Consider the following 17,009-nt stretch of genomic DNA (forward strand, 5'->3'; position numbering starts at 1 on the left):
GGATAATTTGTTTTAAACTAAATAAACTACCCAGTATGAACGTTTGTATAGCACTTATTAAAAACATTCGTTCCTCAAGTTGTAAAAATGTGCTAATAACGTTATTCTGAGAGTTATTTCCCTCGGCATTATGAACGCGCATCTAACCCACGGGACCGCGCCGCCCGGCACGTTCATGTGACATGTTCAGTACTACATGAGTTTGTCTTTACCCATGGATGCACAATAACAACGGACCATATCGCCTTACTGCCATCCCACGGAGCTGTAATAATGGATATATTGCACATGTTTGCTGTAATTCATCATTTGTAAAATATTATACTACATGGGCTGTATGATGTAAACCTTGTACCGTAAATGTTGTATTAAATAAAGTTAATATTACCGACGTAGATTAACGTTCCTGTAGCTTCTTATTGCACTTGCAACATACCATTAAAAGAGTTGAACGTAGCTGTTTGCTATTAGGCCTACTATATATTAAGTCGTCATATTTATACATATATCAATAAAGATATGTGTCAAAGCTCTAATCAAATTAACAGTTGTATTAATTATAATTGTATATATATGTATGTTGCCTTTAGGGATGTTAACGGTTAATCGACTATCGATTAATTGTCGAAAAGAATTTACTCGATTAAATTAAATGAATTGTGACTAATTGAACATTGTAATCTAAGACCGTTTCCCACAGGACGTACTTGAACGTGACCCGAGATTCTCGCGAGCCGCTAGAGCTAGACCTGTCACAAACTTGAGGCGGCAAAAAAACTAAAACAAACAATGATGAGGCGGTCAAAACGGAGTGGAGTGTGGGAGCATTTTAGATTAATTAACGATGAAAAAGACGCACAATGCAAACTTTGCGGTGCTACATTTAAATACAACAGCTCTACAAGTTCGTTAAGATACCACCTGAACAACTTGCATGTAACGTTAGCCATTCCGTCGCCTTCACAACCTACAATTGCTGCTGTGCTGGGAAGGCGAGTATGCGACCAAAGAAAAGCAGACGGCATTACTCAGAGAATTTGCGGGATGATTGAAAGAGATATAATGCCAATTAGCACCACCGAGGCCGAGGGATTTCGGGAGCTGATACAATTCATGGAGCCAAGATATAACATCCCTTCGCGAGCGACCGTGACTTCCAACTTGGAAGCACGCTACGAAATTAAGAAGGCTAAGCTAAAAACATGTTTGTCCGCGGCTAATGTGGCTCTGACGACGGATTGTTGGACAGCACTGACTACAGAAAGCTACATCACGATTACTTGCCACTATATTGAAAACGACTGGCAGGTAAAGTCGGCAGTCCTTCTTACGGAGAGCTTATCCGAGAGACATACAGCTGATAATTTAGCTGCCAAACTGAACCAGGCTGTGGAGTCATGGGGACTCACCGGCCGTGTAGTAGCCTGTGTGCACGACAACGCTCGGAACATTGTTTCAGCAAACAACCCCGCACGAGTCAGTTGGAAATCAGTGTGTTGCTTTGCTCATACTTTAAATCTGGCCGTCAATGACGGATTCGCTGCTGCTGGTGTCAACCGAGTAATTGGAGCTGCTGGCAGGCTGGTCAAGCACTTCAATCACAGCACACCAGCAACGAAAGCGCTAGAAGCAAAACAAAGACAAATGCAGCTACCAGCTCATCGGCTCATTCAGTCCTGTAAGACCAGGTGGAACTCTGTACATGCGATGTTTGGCAGACTCGTAGAACAGCGATGGGCCGTGTGTGCTGTGCTAACAGACCGCTCAGAGACCAAGCTTTCAGATGCGAGGACGCTGGAATTGAGAGACGACTTCTGGCAGCTTATGGAGGACATAGCGCCAGCACTAGAGGCTCTCCAATGTGCAACTACTGTAATGTCAGCAGAGACGGAGGTATCCATATCCAACACGTACCCCATCACATTTAGTCTGATTAACACGCATCTCAAGATGGCAAATGGAGACAGCAACAGAGTGGCGGAATTCAAATCTAAAGTGCGCACTTCGTTGGGGGAACGGATGAAGGTAAGCTATGGCCATTAATTAATTAAACTCTTCGATCACATTTGAGCTATATAACAGATTATGGGGTGAATCACTTATCACCAACACATTGTCACAGTGTAAACTGCGTTTTTATGCAGTTGTACCCTTGTCATGTCAAACCTTATTAAATAAAACTCTAATGCTAGCTTTCTCCTTTATTTAATTTTAACAGGTTGAGTCTGAAGACCTCACATCAACAACACCAATGATAGCAACGATGCTGGACCCACGGCATAAGCACCTGGGATTTCTAAGCCCAGCAAGCAGGATCTCAGCTAATACCAAACTGCTTGAACTGGCTATGGAAGAACATGTGGACTCCACATCAACAAATGAAGCCACCACTAGAGATGATGTGCCAGTCCAGGGAGCTACACTTCAGAGACACACTTCTGCTATGACTCTTCTACTGGGTGAAAACTATACCACCAGCAGCAACGATGACATTAAAGAGGAAGTGGACATGTTTCTGAAGGATGCCTCACCACTCCTTGATTCCAGTCCCACAGAATGGTGGAAAGTCAATGAAGGAAGATTTCCGAGGCTGGCAAATGTGGCACGACGATATCTGTGCATACCGGGCACGTCTGTCCCATCAGAACGTGTATTCTCAGCAGCTGGCCTGACTGTAAACAGGCTGCGCACACGACTTACTCCTGACCACGTTAATATGCTTATTTTCTTGAACAAAAATAGAGGGGTCTAGGTCAGGAGCCTATTCAAAACACATTGAGACAGGAATGTTTTTGTTTCAGGAGAGGTAGCCTATATCTTCATTTGACTGTTCTAAGGGTCGCCCTCTAATGTTACTGTCACCTTCCTCAGGGATGATTTAAGTTGTGTTCAGAATATGTTTGAAGTTTCCAGGGCTAGTTATCTTACTGTTACCTTTCTCAGACCAAAGGGGATTATAAATGCTGCTGCTAATGTTTCAAGTTTTACATATGTAGTTAACCAGATTATAATGTGTAGGCTTAATATTGTGTAGGCTAGGCCTACCCATATTGTTTAGATTTCTATTTAAAATTAATTTTATTTTGCTTAATGTTTCACATGCGACAGGTGAGCCAGTGCACAATTATTTTTTTATGTATTTGAATTTTCTGTGCTTAATTTATTTTGTTAAACTACATAAATGCCATTATCTGCACATTATCCTAACTGGTACAATAAAACATCAATTGTGCAATATAGCATGCATTTTTATTCAGTAAATAAGCAATATTTAGCTTTTTATGTTAAAGACACTATCGATACAGTGAGAAATTTACATTCTCAGGAAAAAAGCCGTTTATATCAGTTAATCGTTAATCGATCGATAAGGTCAATCAACTAATGATTAATGAATTAATCGATAATTTGCATCCCTAGTTGCCTGTGTTGTATATGTATACACACAAATGTACAACCTTGTGTTTTTTCAAAAGTTTTACAAGTTGTATTGTAGTGTTTATTTTAGTGTTGTTTTATTCTTATCCACATTTTGATTTCAGAGCACAGGACAGGAGAATGCTGGGCACAACATCACGCTCAACAGTGAAGCTGGCAATGCTGAACAAAACCAGTTATAATATTTATTCCGCTGAAAAAGTGAAAGCTTTACAAAAATGTAATTAAAAATACATAAGCATTTCAGGTAGAAATTAGCATTTAGCATAGCATCAGGCTTCAACATATACATTTTTATATATTACCAAGTGGTTTCATGTACAACCCACACAAGTATCATGCTAAACGAAGCTCTGTTGCTTGGATATCACTAGATCCTGATGTCAGCGTAATATAAAAGTACATAACGATTGATGTGTAGCTTAGCATAATTTACTAGCTAGCCGCTAGCTGCTAACTGCCGCCTCGTTAATATAAATCCAGTACCATGCTGTCATGAACGCGCGGTGCTGTTACGTGTACGCAAATTCACGTGCTTGATGTGAACAAGCCTTTTGGGCGGCATGGTTAAAGTTGCGCATGCTCTATGAGTGCACATACGGGTACTTCTCAGGCATGCCGGGTAATCTGTGACGTTTCGCTCTCTCAAAAGTTCGGCCATTTTGTCATCATGCGCCATTGAGCAACTCTCATAGGAATGAATGAGGCCCCGCCTCCCACGCTGTATCCAGTTCTTATTATACATCCATGGTCAGGGACAGGCAGGGTCAAAACCAGGAAATCCGTCAGACAGGCAACTAAAACCAGACAGGGAGCAGGCAGGAACTCGAGATCCGTGAACAGGCAGGCAGGGATCAAAAACCGGGCAGGACAAAAATCTAGGCTAGAGAGTAACACAAACTGGAGAGCTTGGCGGAAACGACAAGACAATCTGGCAAAGGACAAGTGATAGTGAGGTGGTATAAATACTGTGGAGTGATGAGGGAATGCGTAACAGGTGAGGGGAAGGGATGGGGAGACCAGCTGATTACAAGGGCTCAGGTTAATCTCGCCCCTGCCCCCGCCTCCGACATAAGCGTTACGTATGCGGTTCTTTCTTTTAAACCGATGTTAAAATGTCGGTGCTTGGTAAGCACCGGTTTTCGGCGGAAAAGAGCCGGCTCCGCAAGGAAAAAACTGTAATTATCAGGCTCTAGCTCCGAACCGGCCCTGGAACCGCGTTGGTGTGACAGGGACATATGAGGGTGGGTTTGCCTCAAATCATATTTTCTGCCATATTACGAAATTCAACGGAATAATTCCCTTTTTAAAAAAATGTTTAACAGACATTGCTCCAGATAACAAACCGTACATCAAAACATGTAACAACAAACAACTAAACAAAACGTAACGGGGGAGGGGGGGGGGGGGGGGGGGGGGGGTGGATGCAAGGATGACTTCCTAAGACAGCTGATTGTGACATAGACAGGACATTACATACACAATACATTATACATTACACAGGAGATGCCATATTGACAGGGTTAGATAGGAGAGCTGCGGACAGTGAACCGCAATCCTCCTGTCTCCCCTCAAAATCCCCCAGCAGAGAAGCTGCACGCTCCATGTTCAGTAGGTCCAGATACTCCCTCAGCCATGAGTCCCTAGTAAAGCAGGCTGGTTTGCGTTCCTTCCAGTTTAATAGGATGAGTCTTTTTGTGGCTAAACAGCCCAATGTCCAGAGCCGATCGGTAGTCCTTGCAGGATTGCCATCTGGCTTGAGACCCAGTAGACATGCAATGGGACATGTAGGGAAATTAACTTTTAAAGATTCAGACAATAAGGATATTACTTCTGACCAAAGTTTTTTTACCGCTGGGCATTCCCAGAGTAGGTGCAACAATGTACCTCGCTTGCCACATTCATGCCAGCATAAATCTCTGTGTTTATTGTCCATCTTGGATTTTGTAACAGGGGTGATGTAAGCTCTATTTAGAATTTTGAACTGTATGATCCTGAATCTTACATATTTAGAAGAGAACATAGCTGACTGCCAAAGGGAGTTCCATTGCAAAGCAGACAGAGAGATATTCAAGGTATGCTCCCAGGACAGTTGGACAGGAGAATAGGTATTCGGGGCAGCCCTAGATAATAATTTATAAATGTTAGAGACCACACCTGATGATATGATTGCTTTCTTGAGGCGCTGGTCCTCTTCCATACATGAAGCAGGCATGGCTCCCTCCTTACCTTTGTACTAATAATAGATGCTAGTTGTGCATATGATAGAAAAGACGAGCCTGAGAGACCATACTGATTTTTGAGTTGTTGAAATGGAAGGGTTTGGTCTCTATATATCTGTCCAATTGTAGTAATACCAGCCTTCTGCCAGATATTATTACTTAAAGTGCCTCCTCCTGCAGAAATACAGGGGTTACTCCAAATGGGGCAAGATGGTAAAGAGAGCCCCTCTATGTTGAGTCTCCTGTGCAGTTGCTTTACAATAGAGCATGAAAAGCGGATGATGGTATTATCCATTGAGGGTGGTGGTTTTGGGCAGTACCACATTGATGCCAGAGATATGTTTTGGTTTACAGACATGATGGATTGCTCCAGCCATTGCCAACTGCCTACCGAAGAGGCACTTTTGTACGCCCACGATAATGGATACTTTGCATTGAAGGACAGATAATACTGGAATACATCTGGGACTCCCAAACCTCCCATTGATCTTGGAATGATCGACTTATTATGTGCGATTCTGGGTTTCTTATTATTCCAAAGGAACTGAGTGAATAGGGATTTGATATCTTTAAACCATTTTAGTGGGAATTCAAGAGGGATAGAGGAGATAATATGAGAAAGCCTTGGGAGAACATTCATTTTCAAGGTTTCTGCTCTGCCCCATAGAGAGAGTGGTATGGCCATCCACCTGTTGATGTCCTCCTTAATGGACTGGAAAATAGCAGGGCCGTTAAGGCTAAAGATTTTAGAGATAGGAGAGACGATGTTAATTCCCAAATACCTCATTCCATTTGTTTTCCAAATAAAGGGGGTGCTCATTAGGTTGTGTTTATATGTATATGAGTTAAGTGGGATTGCTTCACTCTTGTTCCAATTTATCTTATATCCAGAGAAGCTGCCAAATAAATGTATCATATCAAGAACTGCGGGTATAGAGAGTGCTGGCTTGCTCAAAGTAAGAAGTATATCGTCAGCGTACATATTTAATTTGAAATCGTGTCCATGAATGTTCACACCATATATGTCACCATTAGCGCGAATTGCACAGGCTAATGGTTCTAGAGCCATAATAAAAAGTAGGGGACTAACAGGACACCCTTGCCTCACACCACGGTGTAAGGGGAAAGATTTTGAGATTAACCCATTAGGTCTAACAGAAGAGAAGGGAGCGCTATACAAAGCCTTTACCCAGCTAATCAACTTGGGCCCAAAGCCACATTTTTTGAGCGTGTAAAACAGATATTTCCATTCTATTTGGTCAAAAGCTTTCTCAGCATCTAGTGATGCTGCAATCATTGGCAAATTGCTGGAGCTTGCTTCTAGGATAATCTGAAAAACCCTCCTCATGTTATTTGAGGACTGGCAGCCTGGAATGAAACCTACTTGGTCTAGATGCACTATAGATGGAACCACCTTCTCCAAACGGAGTGCCAGTATCTTGGCTAGAATCTTGTAGTCACAGTTTAGAAGGCTTAAAGGGCGGTGGTTACCCATCAGAGAAGGATCTTTGCCCGGTTTAGGCAACAATGAGATAATGGCCCTGCTCATGGAGGGAGGCATGGCTTCAGATTCTAATATTTCATTGAATAACAACAGTAAATATGGTGAAAGCTGTTCTTTAAAACATTTATAGAACTCTGTTCCAAAACCGTCGTCCCCTGGAGTTTTCCCTGATGCCATCTTCATGATTGCGTTTTCTATTTCATTTTGGGAAACAGGTGCCTCCATAGCAGATCTGTCAGCCAAGCTGACGCTCGGGAGGTTAAAATCTCCGAAAAAGCTATCTAAGGCTTCTTCATTCAAGTTATTTTTTGTGCTATATAATTTAGAATAATAGTTCTTGAAAGATTCATTGATTTTGGCTGCATCACACTGTAGCCTGTCATGCTCATCTCTGATCGCTGGAATAATCTGTCTGTTTTCTATTTGTTTCAATCTATGAGCTAACATTTTCCCTGCTTTGTCTCCGGATTCAAAGTATGTTCTTCGTAAACGAAAAAGGGCAAAAGCTGTCTCCTCATGTACAAGTTTCTGCAAATTAGTCCTAGCGGTGAGAAGTGAGTTCCTTAGATCTAAATTGGATGGGTCTAGCACATGCTGCTCTTCTAGAGTCTTGAGTTTAAAGTTTAATTGGGATTTCACCTCTCTGCGCTTTTTATTCTCTGCCGAGGAGAAACTAATTAACCAGCCCCTGCATGTTGCTTTAAAAGCCTCCCAGACAGTAGTGACGCTTGGTACAGAATTTAGATTGATCTCAAAGAAATCTAAAATTTGGTTTTTAATGAGCAGTGTGCATTTTTCATTTTTGAGTAGAGATGTATTAAGTCGCTACTGTTTGGATTTGCCAGGGTTGGTTGGAGGGAAAAATGTGACAGATACCGCAGCATGATCACTTAATAATATACTATGCATTTTGATCTCAATAACATTCTGGATCAAATTTGAAGACATCATTATGTAATCTATCCTTGAGTAGGAGTTATGCGCACCGGAATAGAAAGAGTACTCTCGGGCATCTGGGTGCACTAGGCGCCACACATCTGTAATACCGAGCTCGGATTGGAAGTCCCTCAAGGCGGCGGAAATGTTTTTATCTGAAGGGAGAGGGTGGCTGGATCGATCCACCATAGGGTCACAGACAGAGTTGAAATCGCCACCTATAATAAGAGGACCCTCTATGGAATGCAATACCTTTGGGCACAGCGAGGTAAAGAATTTAGATTCTAAACTATTTGGAGCATACACATTCACTAATGTCACCATTTCATTCTGTAGCAAACCTGAGACAATTACATATCTTCCCTCTTGATCAACATGTACATTGGATGATTTGAAAGGCATATTCTTAGAAATTAAAATACTGACTCCTCTACTAGCTTTTCCTCCAGGGGAAGAGAATATCTGCCCGACCCAATTCTGTCTTAGTTTTTTAGATTCCATCGCATTCAAATGAGTCTCCTGTAGCATAGCAATATCACAATGTAAAGACTTTAAGTACAACAAAATCTTATGTCTTTTGATTGGATTCTGAATTCCATTTACATTCAGACTAAGCAAAATAATTTTGTTCAATTGTGTATCCATTTAAGTAAGGTAACAATCATATCGGATGCCCGGCTAGTATTTTGGTCAAATTGGAAGGGTGTCATCGACGCATCAAGGGAAGGGAGGGGAAATATATAAACAACAACACAAGACCGTAAAAAATACAACACAAGATTACATAAAAACATAGAGATGCTACCACCGTTCCCCCTAACAATACACAGATAAACACAAAAACAAAAAATATATTGCCAAAAGGCAATACGACGGAAAATACATTGAGATGGAGGAAAGTCCATCTCTATCCGTGAAGAAAAAGAAGAGCCGCGGAGCTCAGGTGCGGAGAGGTAATCCAGTCCTTCAATAGCCAATAGGCCTATTCATTTGTCTGCCATTAACCAAAACTTTGCTAACTAGTTGGGGCTTACATTACAGTATAGCCTGCATCAGAATCGTGTGTGCGCTTGCGGTGGGGGCGTAGGCCAACTCACAGTCTTGTGGTAATGTCACATCCCAAATAGATCAGGTCTCTTTTCTTTTAGAACTTTCTCAGCTTCCTTGGGATCTTTGAATATGAAAGTCTCCCCGTTGATGGTTACGATGAGTCTGGCAGGGTACAGGATGCCGTGCCGTAAGTCTTCTTTGCGCAGTATGCTACGGAGCTCTCTGTATGAATCCCGCTGGCGCTGTATCTCCATTGGGAAATCCTGAAACATGCGAAGATCATGTCCGTCCCATGTCAGCTTTCCTTTAGCAGACGCCAGCGTCTTAAACACCTCGTTCTTATCGCTCCATCTGAGAAAACGTATGATGATATGCCGCGGAGGGTGCCCAGGGTCCGGGATGGGACGCAGAGCGCGGTGGGCACGCTCTATCTCAGGTGCGGGGATTGTGTCACTCAGCTTCAGGAAGTGTTGGAGAATTTTATCCAGTAGTGGGGAGATGCCACCGGCTTCTTTACCCTCGGGGAGGCCGGCTAGGATGAGATTATTTCTCCGACTTCTAGCTTCCAGATCCAGCATTTTACCCTGGAGGGCTTTGACATTTTTGGACAAATCACCCATTGTCTTCCCTTGGGAATTGGCTTGATCCTCTATCTCGCTAATGCGCTTCTCTGTGTTGTTTATTCTTTGAGAAGTGGCCTTAGAGTCTTTCTTTAATTGAACAATAGCCTTGTCCAGATTGTCAAACCTTACGTTACAGGTTTCTTTAACGCTTTGTATTTCGATAAGCAATTGGCTAGCCCACTTGGGGACGTGTTCCTCTTCACCAAACATTTCCACCATGAGGCCGCTGTCTTTCTTTGCTCTAGCTCTGGTCAAACTACTGCCGGGCATTTAGACGCAGATGTTTTTACACACTAATAGAACTGACTGCGCATTACACTTTGAGACTTTCAGTTTTGGTTAAATCATAGTTAAGTCTGATTACCGCCTGCACCCGTCTACTCCGCTCAGCTCGCCGGTGTCACCACGTGACGCCTTTTGGGCGGCATGGTTAAAGTTGCGCATGCTCTATGAGTGCACATACGGGTACTTCTCAGGCATGCCGGGTAATCTGTGACGTTTCGCTCTCTCAAAAGTTCGGCCATTTTGTCATCATGCGCCATTGAGCAACTCTCATAGGAATGAATGAGGCCCCGCCTCCCACGCTGTATCCAGTTCTTATTATACATCCATGGTCAGGGACAGGCAGGGTCAAAACCAGGAAATCCGTCAGACAGGCAACTAAAACCAGACAGGGAGCAGGCAGGAACTCGAGATCCGTGAACAGGCAGGCAGGGATCAAAAACCGGGCAGGACAAAAATCTAGGCTAGAGAGTAACACACACTGGAGAGCTTGGCGGAAACGACAAGACAATCTGGCAAAGGACAAGTGATAGTGAGGTGGTATAAATACTGTGGAGTGATGAGGGAATGAGTAACAGGTGAGGGGAAGGGATGGGGAGACCAGGTGAGGGAAGTGAGCTGATTACAAGGGCCTGGAGGAAGGCGGGATCTGAAATGACAGGAGAGTTTAGATGAGCCACCAAACAAACAATAATAGAAGTGTCTAACTTGTGACAGTTCTAGTCACTTTGCTCAGCACTACTGCTTGTTACAACTTTTATTTGCTATACTCGCCATAAACTGTTAGCTCAGGTTAATCTCGCCCCTGCCCCCGCCTCCGACATAAGCGTTACGTATGCGGTTCTTTCTTTTAAACCGAAAAAATGTCGGTGCTTGGTAAGCACCGGTTTTCGGCGGAAAAGAGCCGGCTCCGCAAGGAAAAAACGGTAATTATCAGGCTCTAGTTCCGAACCGGCCCTGGAACCGCGTTGGTGTGACAGGGACATATGAGGGTGGGTTTGCCACAAATCATATTTTCTGCCATATTACGAAATTCAACGGAATAATCCCCTTGAATTTTTGTCGAGGGTGCCTTTGCGATGCTTACTTTCGAGTAAACTTACAAAATAAGGTTTTCAACAAAGCTCACTAATATGGTCTTTATTGATGCATAAAGCTGAAAGTCAGTTCAGTTTGCAGAAAAAGAAACAGCAAAGCTCCAGTGTTAGACGTGATGCTGCAGAGTTACAGCAGACATCAGTGTGGCTCCTGTGAAAGCGCTCAGTGTTAACATCCCCCACAGGGAGAGTTTAATCACCGCGGTAACCTGAGAGGCTGCTTCCCCATCCAGCCATGATGACATCACTTTTCATAAACCTGTGGAGTTCGGGGTTCTGCCTTGAACGTACAGAGAGAAGTGGTTTGGCGAAAGTTTACTTTACAAATCGGATATTTAAAGCAGAAAAGTCTGAAACATGTCTTTAGGAATATAAAAATAAAACACCCAAAAGAAACCAAAGGCAGCATTAGCTGTCTTTTGAAGGTAACAGCGGACAAAAAACTAAAAAAACTCCCAAAACTAATCATGTTATAGCAAGTCTATTTTTATTTAAATACCTCACTGCTGATGCATTTTCATATAAAAGCACGAGGGCTCTTCGTGCCTAAAAGCCTGGTTTCTGCAGTGTAGCTAATCTCTCGAAAAGATTCCAAAGCAGCTTAAATTAGGAAATTGGCTCCTTCCTTACATCGATAAACATCAGACTACTGCTTGTTTAGAAAAATAAGAGAGATCATGTTGCTTTCAGTCAGGTTCAAACGGGTCACACATATTTCTGATGTAAAATCATCACCTCAGGAGAGGAGGATGTTGCAACATGTTCATCTATTCTCATAATCTAAACACTGAATTATAATAGATGGAAAAAACAAGTAAGGGACTGTTTGAAAATGATGAGTGGGCAGAATTGAGGGAGCTCTGTGTACTTTTTGTTCTCGAAAGGGCAGTCTGACATTTAGGCGAGCATGTTTATTTTTAGTTCAAATTTATATTTTAGCATAATGTATTTAATAACAATTTTAAATCCAGGAGTCTGAAAATGTATTGACTGTTTGTTATGAAGCTCCAGCTACAAACATTTTCAATATTATAGCATTGGCGATCTATACTATGTACATTGTTGGAAATGAATACTTTATTAACATATTAAGGTTGAAGTTGGAATGCATACACGTCAGCTCTCCACGGCGCTCTGACACACCTGGAAGAGCCAAACAGTTACAGTATGTGAGGCTGCTGTTTGTGGATTTCAGCTCCGCATTCAACACTGTTATCCCCCAAGGCTGGTCAGCAAACTGGACAACCTTGGCCTTGGTTCTTCGCTGTGCTCATGGGTCATGGACTTTCTTTCAGATCGACCACAACAAGTCAGAATCGGTAAGCACACATCATCCACCTCATCCTAAACAAAGGAACCCCACAAGGCTGTGTGCTTAGCCCTATGCTCTTCACACTTTTCACCCATGACTGCAGCCCCATCAAACCTCCAACACCATAATTACATTTGTAGATGACTCCACAGGAGTCAGGCTTATTACAGATAATGAGTAGATGGCCTACAGCGGGGTTGGCAACCCCTTTACATTGGCAACCCCTTTACATTATTTAATAAGAATTATTGTTGCATTTATGTCCTCATCATTTCAATGTTGCACACAGAATGGCCAAGTACTTGAATTAACTTTATAATAATAATAATAAATAAATTAAGCGGAGTAAAATTGCAGCATCTGCCTAAAAAATTGTGTGAAGTATAAAGTAGCATAATATAAAAAACCTTAAGGAAAGTACAAGTACCTCATTTGTTTACTTAAGTACAGCACTTGAGTCAATGTACTTACATTACACCACTGTTCAAAACAATATTTGATCCATTAAATGCAGAGGAATTAAGCTGCTTCCAACTTTTAAAGTGCTTTCCACTTTGGATAATACATCAGTTTTAGTCCACTTAATGAACAACAGGTCTTAAACTCAGTGCAACACAATGTCACAAGAGTTAGGGTCAGTATGTGAAAACACTTCATGTTGTTAGAAGCGGGAGTCATGGTCCAGGCTATCGTGCTGCACAAAGACATCTTGACTCACCTCGAAGTGGTTCACTGCGGCAGAACTACAGCGGACTGCGGTCCGGTTATGCTCCATGGAGAAGAGGAGGCAAGTCCGCTGCTCTGTTAACGGTCTGTTTTCAGCTGACAACGGGAAACACCACTGTCCCAGCCGCTCTGTTATGGTTCACCGCTGGACACACCGACACCGGGATTGGGTCTCAGCGTTTGGGGGAGAAAGAGGAGCGAGCGAGCGAGAGAGCAGAGCCGCGGTAATCTGACGCCTCCTCCTGATTGGCTGAGGAGGTGATGACGATTCTCACCTTGACTTTGCATTTTACCATGACATGTTGATTTTTTATTTTACTTTTTTCGTATGTGTACCTATTTACCCCTGATGTTTTTCGCGTCGAAGTAAATAATAAATACGTGTTCTTATATAAATGGGGGAAACAGGCAGAGGGAAAGTAATACAGAAGTAAATACAGTAAAATATTTTTTTACAAAAGGTAATTTTCATTTACATCTTATGTAATCAATTATTATGAATGCCTACATGTATGTTTAATATGACCTAAGGTTTATTTTCAAGTAATTAATCTGTATTATTGGCAGCTGTTCTTCAAACTTAAGAAAATTATCTCGCTCTTTAGAAGTCTTTCTTGGTTCTGGAGAGTTTCCAGAGGGTTTATCAGAGCAGAAAGAAGTGAGCAGTGTCAGTGAACCAAAACATAAATATGGCAGGAAACCAACATACATAACTAAACAATGTTACAATTAAAAAAAATGAAAATGCTGAGTTAGCGATAATAATAATTGAGTTCATCATTAAGGGAGATTTCACCAAACACCCAGCAGTGGGTAGTGGTTTAAATTAGCTTAACATTACCATTAATGCATCGATAATAATAATTAAAAAAATAACACATACGGTATTAAAAATTGACTTTAGAGACAAGTTCAGCTTAAAATGATGATTTGTGCATTTACTGTGAAAAAAATGGTGTTTTTCATTAAACCCTCGAAAGAAGTGAAGACAAGTATGCTGTGAACAGTATGTGTCTCACTTTATTGTTCTGATAGGTTGCTGTTAAACAGGAAGGTAATCAGAAGTCATCAGTGTATGTAAATCAGTTTATTGCAAGAAGACCACTGGGAACATCTTCCTCTCTCCTCTCTCTGCCCAGAGGTCTTCATCAACAACAAAAAGGATTTACACACCGTTGAAGACATGAGCATACAACGACATTAATTAGCCGAACTGTTGCAGGCCTACATTCTAAATACAGTATATATGTGGAATATAACTGTTCATCAGAAGTTATTTCAACATCTGTGTTTCTAATAGCATATCCCTCTGATATGTACAATACTTTTTTCATCTTGAAATGCATTTAAATTACACACAAAATAATCGGAATCATGGAAGAGGCATGCAAACCCACCAGTATTTATCTCTACCTGAAAATATACCAAAGCCACTTCCCGTATAATAATCTGTGAATATTAAACACGGCTCTACAACGCTCTCTTGTGGCTGCAGAAGGACACTTTTAATTAACCCTATGAGCTTTACAATTCTTCAGCTAAAAACTAAGATCAAATAAAAATATCTTCCACATTTGTAATTTTGAACACATGCTGAAACAGAGTGGCAATACTGCTGACACAGGGTTTTTTTTTTGGCTCAAAGACAAGCAGGAGAATAGCAACAAGTTAGCTTTGAAGCCTCCAAAATACAAGTGATGGAACAAGAGTCAAAGCACTGTGTTTTAAGAAACGTTATGTTGTGAAAGTTCAAAGAACGGACTTCCTTATCGGAAAGTCAATCTCCCACAACCATCACTCATCATTTATTCGACGTTAAAGACTCTCGTGCATCATCGTCGAAAAAACCACAGAGTTTGTGCCAATATATAAATGTTGCAATATCTTTTCAAACTATACAAAACTTATAAATTATCTATTCTTAAATATAAACAACATAAAACCAGTTTCCAGTACTCAGATTATATATTAGGTATACAGTACACTGTACAGTATTCAAAGAGTCCCGTTAAAATACACTGTACACGATCCAAAGGGCGGGAACTGGCGGTAAGACATGATCTTTGAATAAATTAATTCATAAATAAATCATGATTATGTCTTCCCGGCAACAGTGATGTCCTTGGGTCCTCTCGAGACTTACACACACACACATGCACACACACGCAACCTGACTCTTAAGTACTCCTACTATTCTAAAAATACTTTTGGCTTTAAGAAGTAAACTCAACTCAAAATTTAATTCTTAAATATGTACAATAGAGGGAGCTCTAAAGTCAGTAGTTATATGTTAGAGTGCCTGTAGACGCTTTGCAATGAGAGAACAATCAATAAAGTGACAGTGCTGGATGCCAGTGAAAGGCAGATCCCTTCCCTATGTGGGTTTTACCAAAGGAAAATAAAGCCTATGTGTAGTAGTGGATAAGCCTGTAGAATATGTGGAAAGTGTTAAATATGTGGATTCCTAAAGTCGACTTGGGGCTCATACAGCATGCTGTGTCCGCAGGTACTGAGCATCCAGACATGGTAAAGCATTTGGGGAGTATTTCTGAAATCACTGGATTGTACAGCTTGGCAAGACTGATCCAGTTGTGCATAAGAGAATCCCATATATCAGTTAATATTATATAATCTTCAAATATATATACAGCCTGTTTTTTACTTAAAAATACCTTAATTGTGTGCTTTTATTCCAAACTTGTACAAAGAGTAACAAACAATCCAGCTAAAAATGGCTCCGCAGGATTTCCCTTTTTCCTCCGTCAGTTACAGTAGCAGCTCCTGCAGCATCAGTCCTGTCGGTGTTCACACACTCCAGCCAACCTCCCGGTGCTGGCACTCTCTTCACGCCTCCGTCGGGTCCAAAAAAAGTTCTCTGTCTTCTCTAAGAGCTCTAATTTCTGTCTAAAAGTAAAAGGTTTCAGGGTGCAGAGAATCTGGAAGCCATGTGAGGTTTCCTCCATGGACATGAGGAGCAAGAAGACAGGAAGAGGGAGAAGGGGGTCAGTGGATGTCTCGACACATGGGCAGGTTGACGAAGACGAAGACGTTGAACTCGATGAGGATGGAGATGCAGAGAAAGATGGCGTACAAGATGATGCAGGCCAAGCCCAGTCGCCAGTCCAGAGTCCATTTGTTCAAATGGACACCGAGAACCTGTAAATAGGGACGAATCAGTAAGAGGGACGAAATGATGACTAGCACACCACTATTCAAAACAATTAGAGATTATAAATACTGTTTGTAAGCAATTCTTGTTTGAATGATATGATTCTAGGGTGTAGGGACCATAGAGCGTATACTGTATATGGCCCAATCCCAAACCGCCCCCTACACCCTACCCCTACACACTACCCCTCCGTTTGCGCGTTCGCGCGGAGGGTCCGCCACATTAAGTGCTGTTCCAAACCAACGACTGTGGAGGGGGAGTGGGTTATGAAGCCCTCAAACAGCGAGTCTGCATCGGTGCTGACTTCACCTGCTGCTCCACCTGACAGGACTCAACGCTGTGTGTGTCCGTCAGGAAACAAGCTGTTTACAAATAGTTCCTTCTTCATGCAGATGTTAATAACTTCATGGTTACCTCCTATTTGTTTAAACTTAGGATCATTAACTCATGTCTAGTCTAGAAAACGGTAAAAGTTGTGTATATATCTACACAGACTTTTGCTAAAACTATGCAGCTTATAAACATCAGATTTTAAAACAAAAATATGTTTACAAAAAATATATGCCATAAAAGATTTTTAGAGTTTTATTTTAGTTATTTTTAATCCAAGAGATGCTGATTTGAGACCGTTGTTACGTATTATGGCATTTCCT

At 41.7% G+C, this 17,009-nt stretch overlaps 4 protein-coding genes across 4 annotated transcripts in view; 2 read left to right on the plus strand and 2 right to left on the minus strand.

Moving 5' to 3' along the window:
- Positions 1–13,351, minus strand: part of LOC307023922 (ras and Rab interactor 2-like) — a 91,720-nt gene extending 78,369 nt beyond the window's left edge. Inside the window, exon 1 of the mRNA XM_079657609.1 lies at positions 13,180–13,351. The gene's annotated coding sequence lies outside the window, so the exon portion shown is untranslated. The remainder of the gene's footprint in view (positions 1–13,179) is intronic.
- The window catches only part of LOC307022024 (uncharacterized protein), a 260,282-nt gene that overhangs the window by 80,453 nt on the left and 162,820 nt on the right, over positions 1–17,009 (plus strand). The window lies entirely within an intron of this gene.
- LOC307028107 (E3 SUMO-protein ligase ZBED1-like) lies at positions 668–3,237 on the plus strand. Its single transcript, XM_079662886.1, has 2 exons — positions 668–2,025; positions 2,219–3,237. Exons 1-2 carry the CDS (start codon positions 790–792, stop codon positions 2,750–2,752), a joined length of 1,770 nt encoding a protein of 589 aa, XP_079519012.1. The 5' UTR covers positions 668–789; the 3' UTR covers positions 2,753–3,237.
- LOC307046396 (sodium/potassium/calcium exchanger 3-like) overlaps positions 14,183–17,009 on the minus strand; it is a 104,428-nt gene continuing 101,601 nt past the window's right edge. The window contains exon 17 of the mRNA XM_079692790.1: positions 14,183–16,343. Coding sequence (XP_079548916.1) covers positions 16,191–16,343 — 153 coding nt within the window. The 3' untranslated portion in view covers positions 14,183–16,190. The remainder of the gene's footprint in view (positions 16,344–17,009) is intronic.

Source organism: Notothenia rossii (genome assembly GCF_949606895.1).
Source record: "Notothenia rossii genome assembly, chromosome: 1".
Classification (NCBI taxonomy): domain Eukaryota; kingdom Metazoa; phylum Chordata; class Actinopteri; order Perciformes; family Nototheniidae; genus Notothenia; species Notothenia rossii.

Coding starts and splice junctions, on each gene's coding strand:
- LOC307028107 (XM_079662886.1), top strand. CDS start 790: ATGATGAGGCGGTCAAAACGGAGTGGAGTGTGGGAGCATTTTAGATTA. Junction 2,026..2,218: donor CGTTGGGGGAACGGATGAAG/GTAAGCTATGGC, acceptor TAATTTTAACAG/GTTGAGTCTGAAGACCTCAC.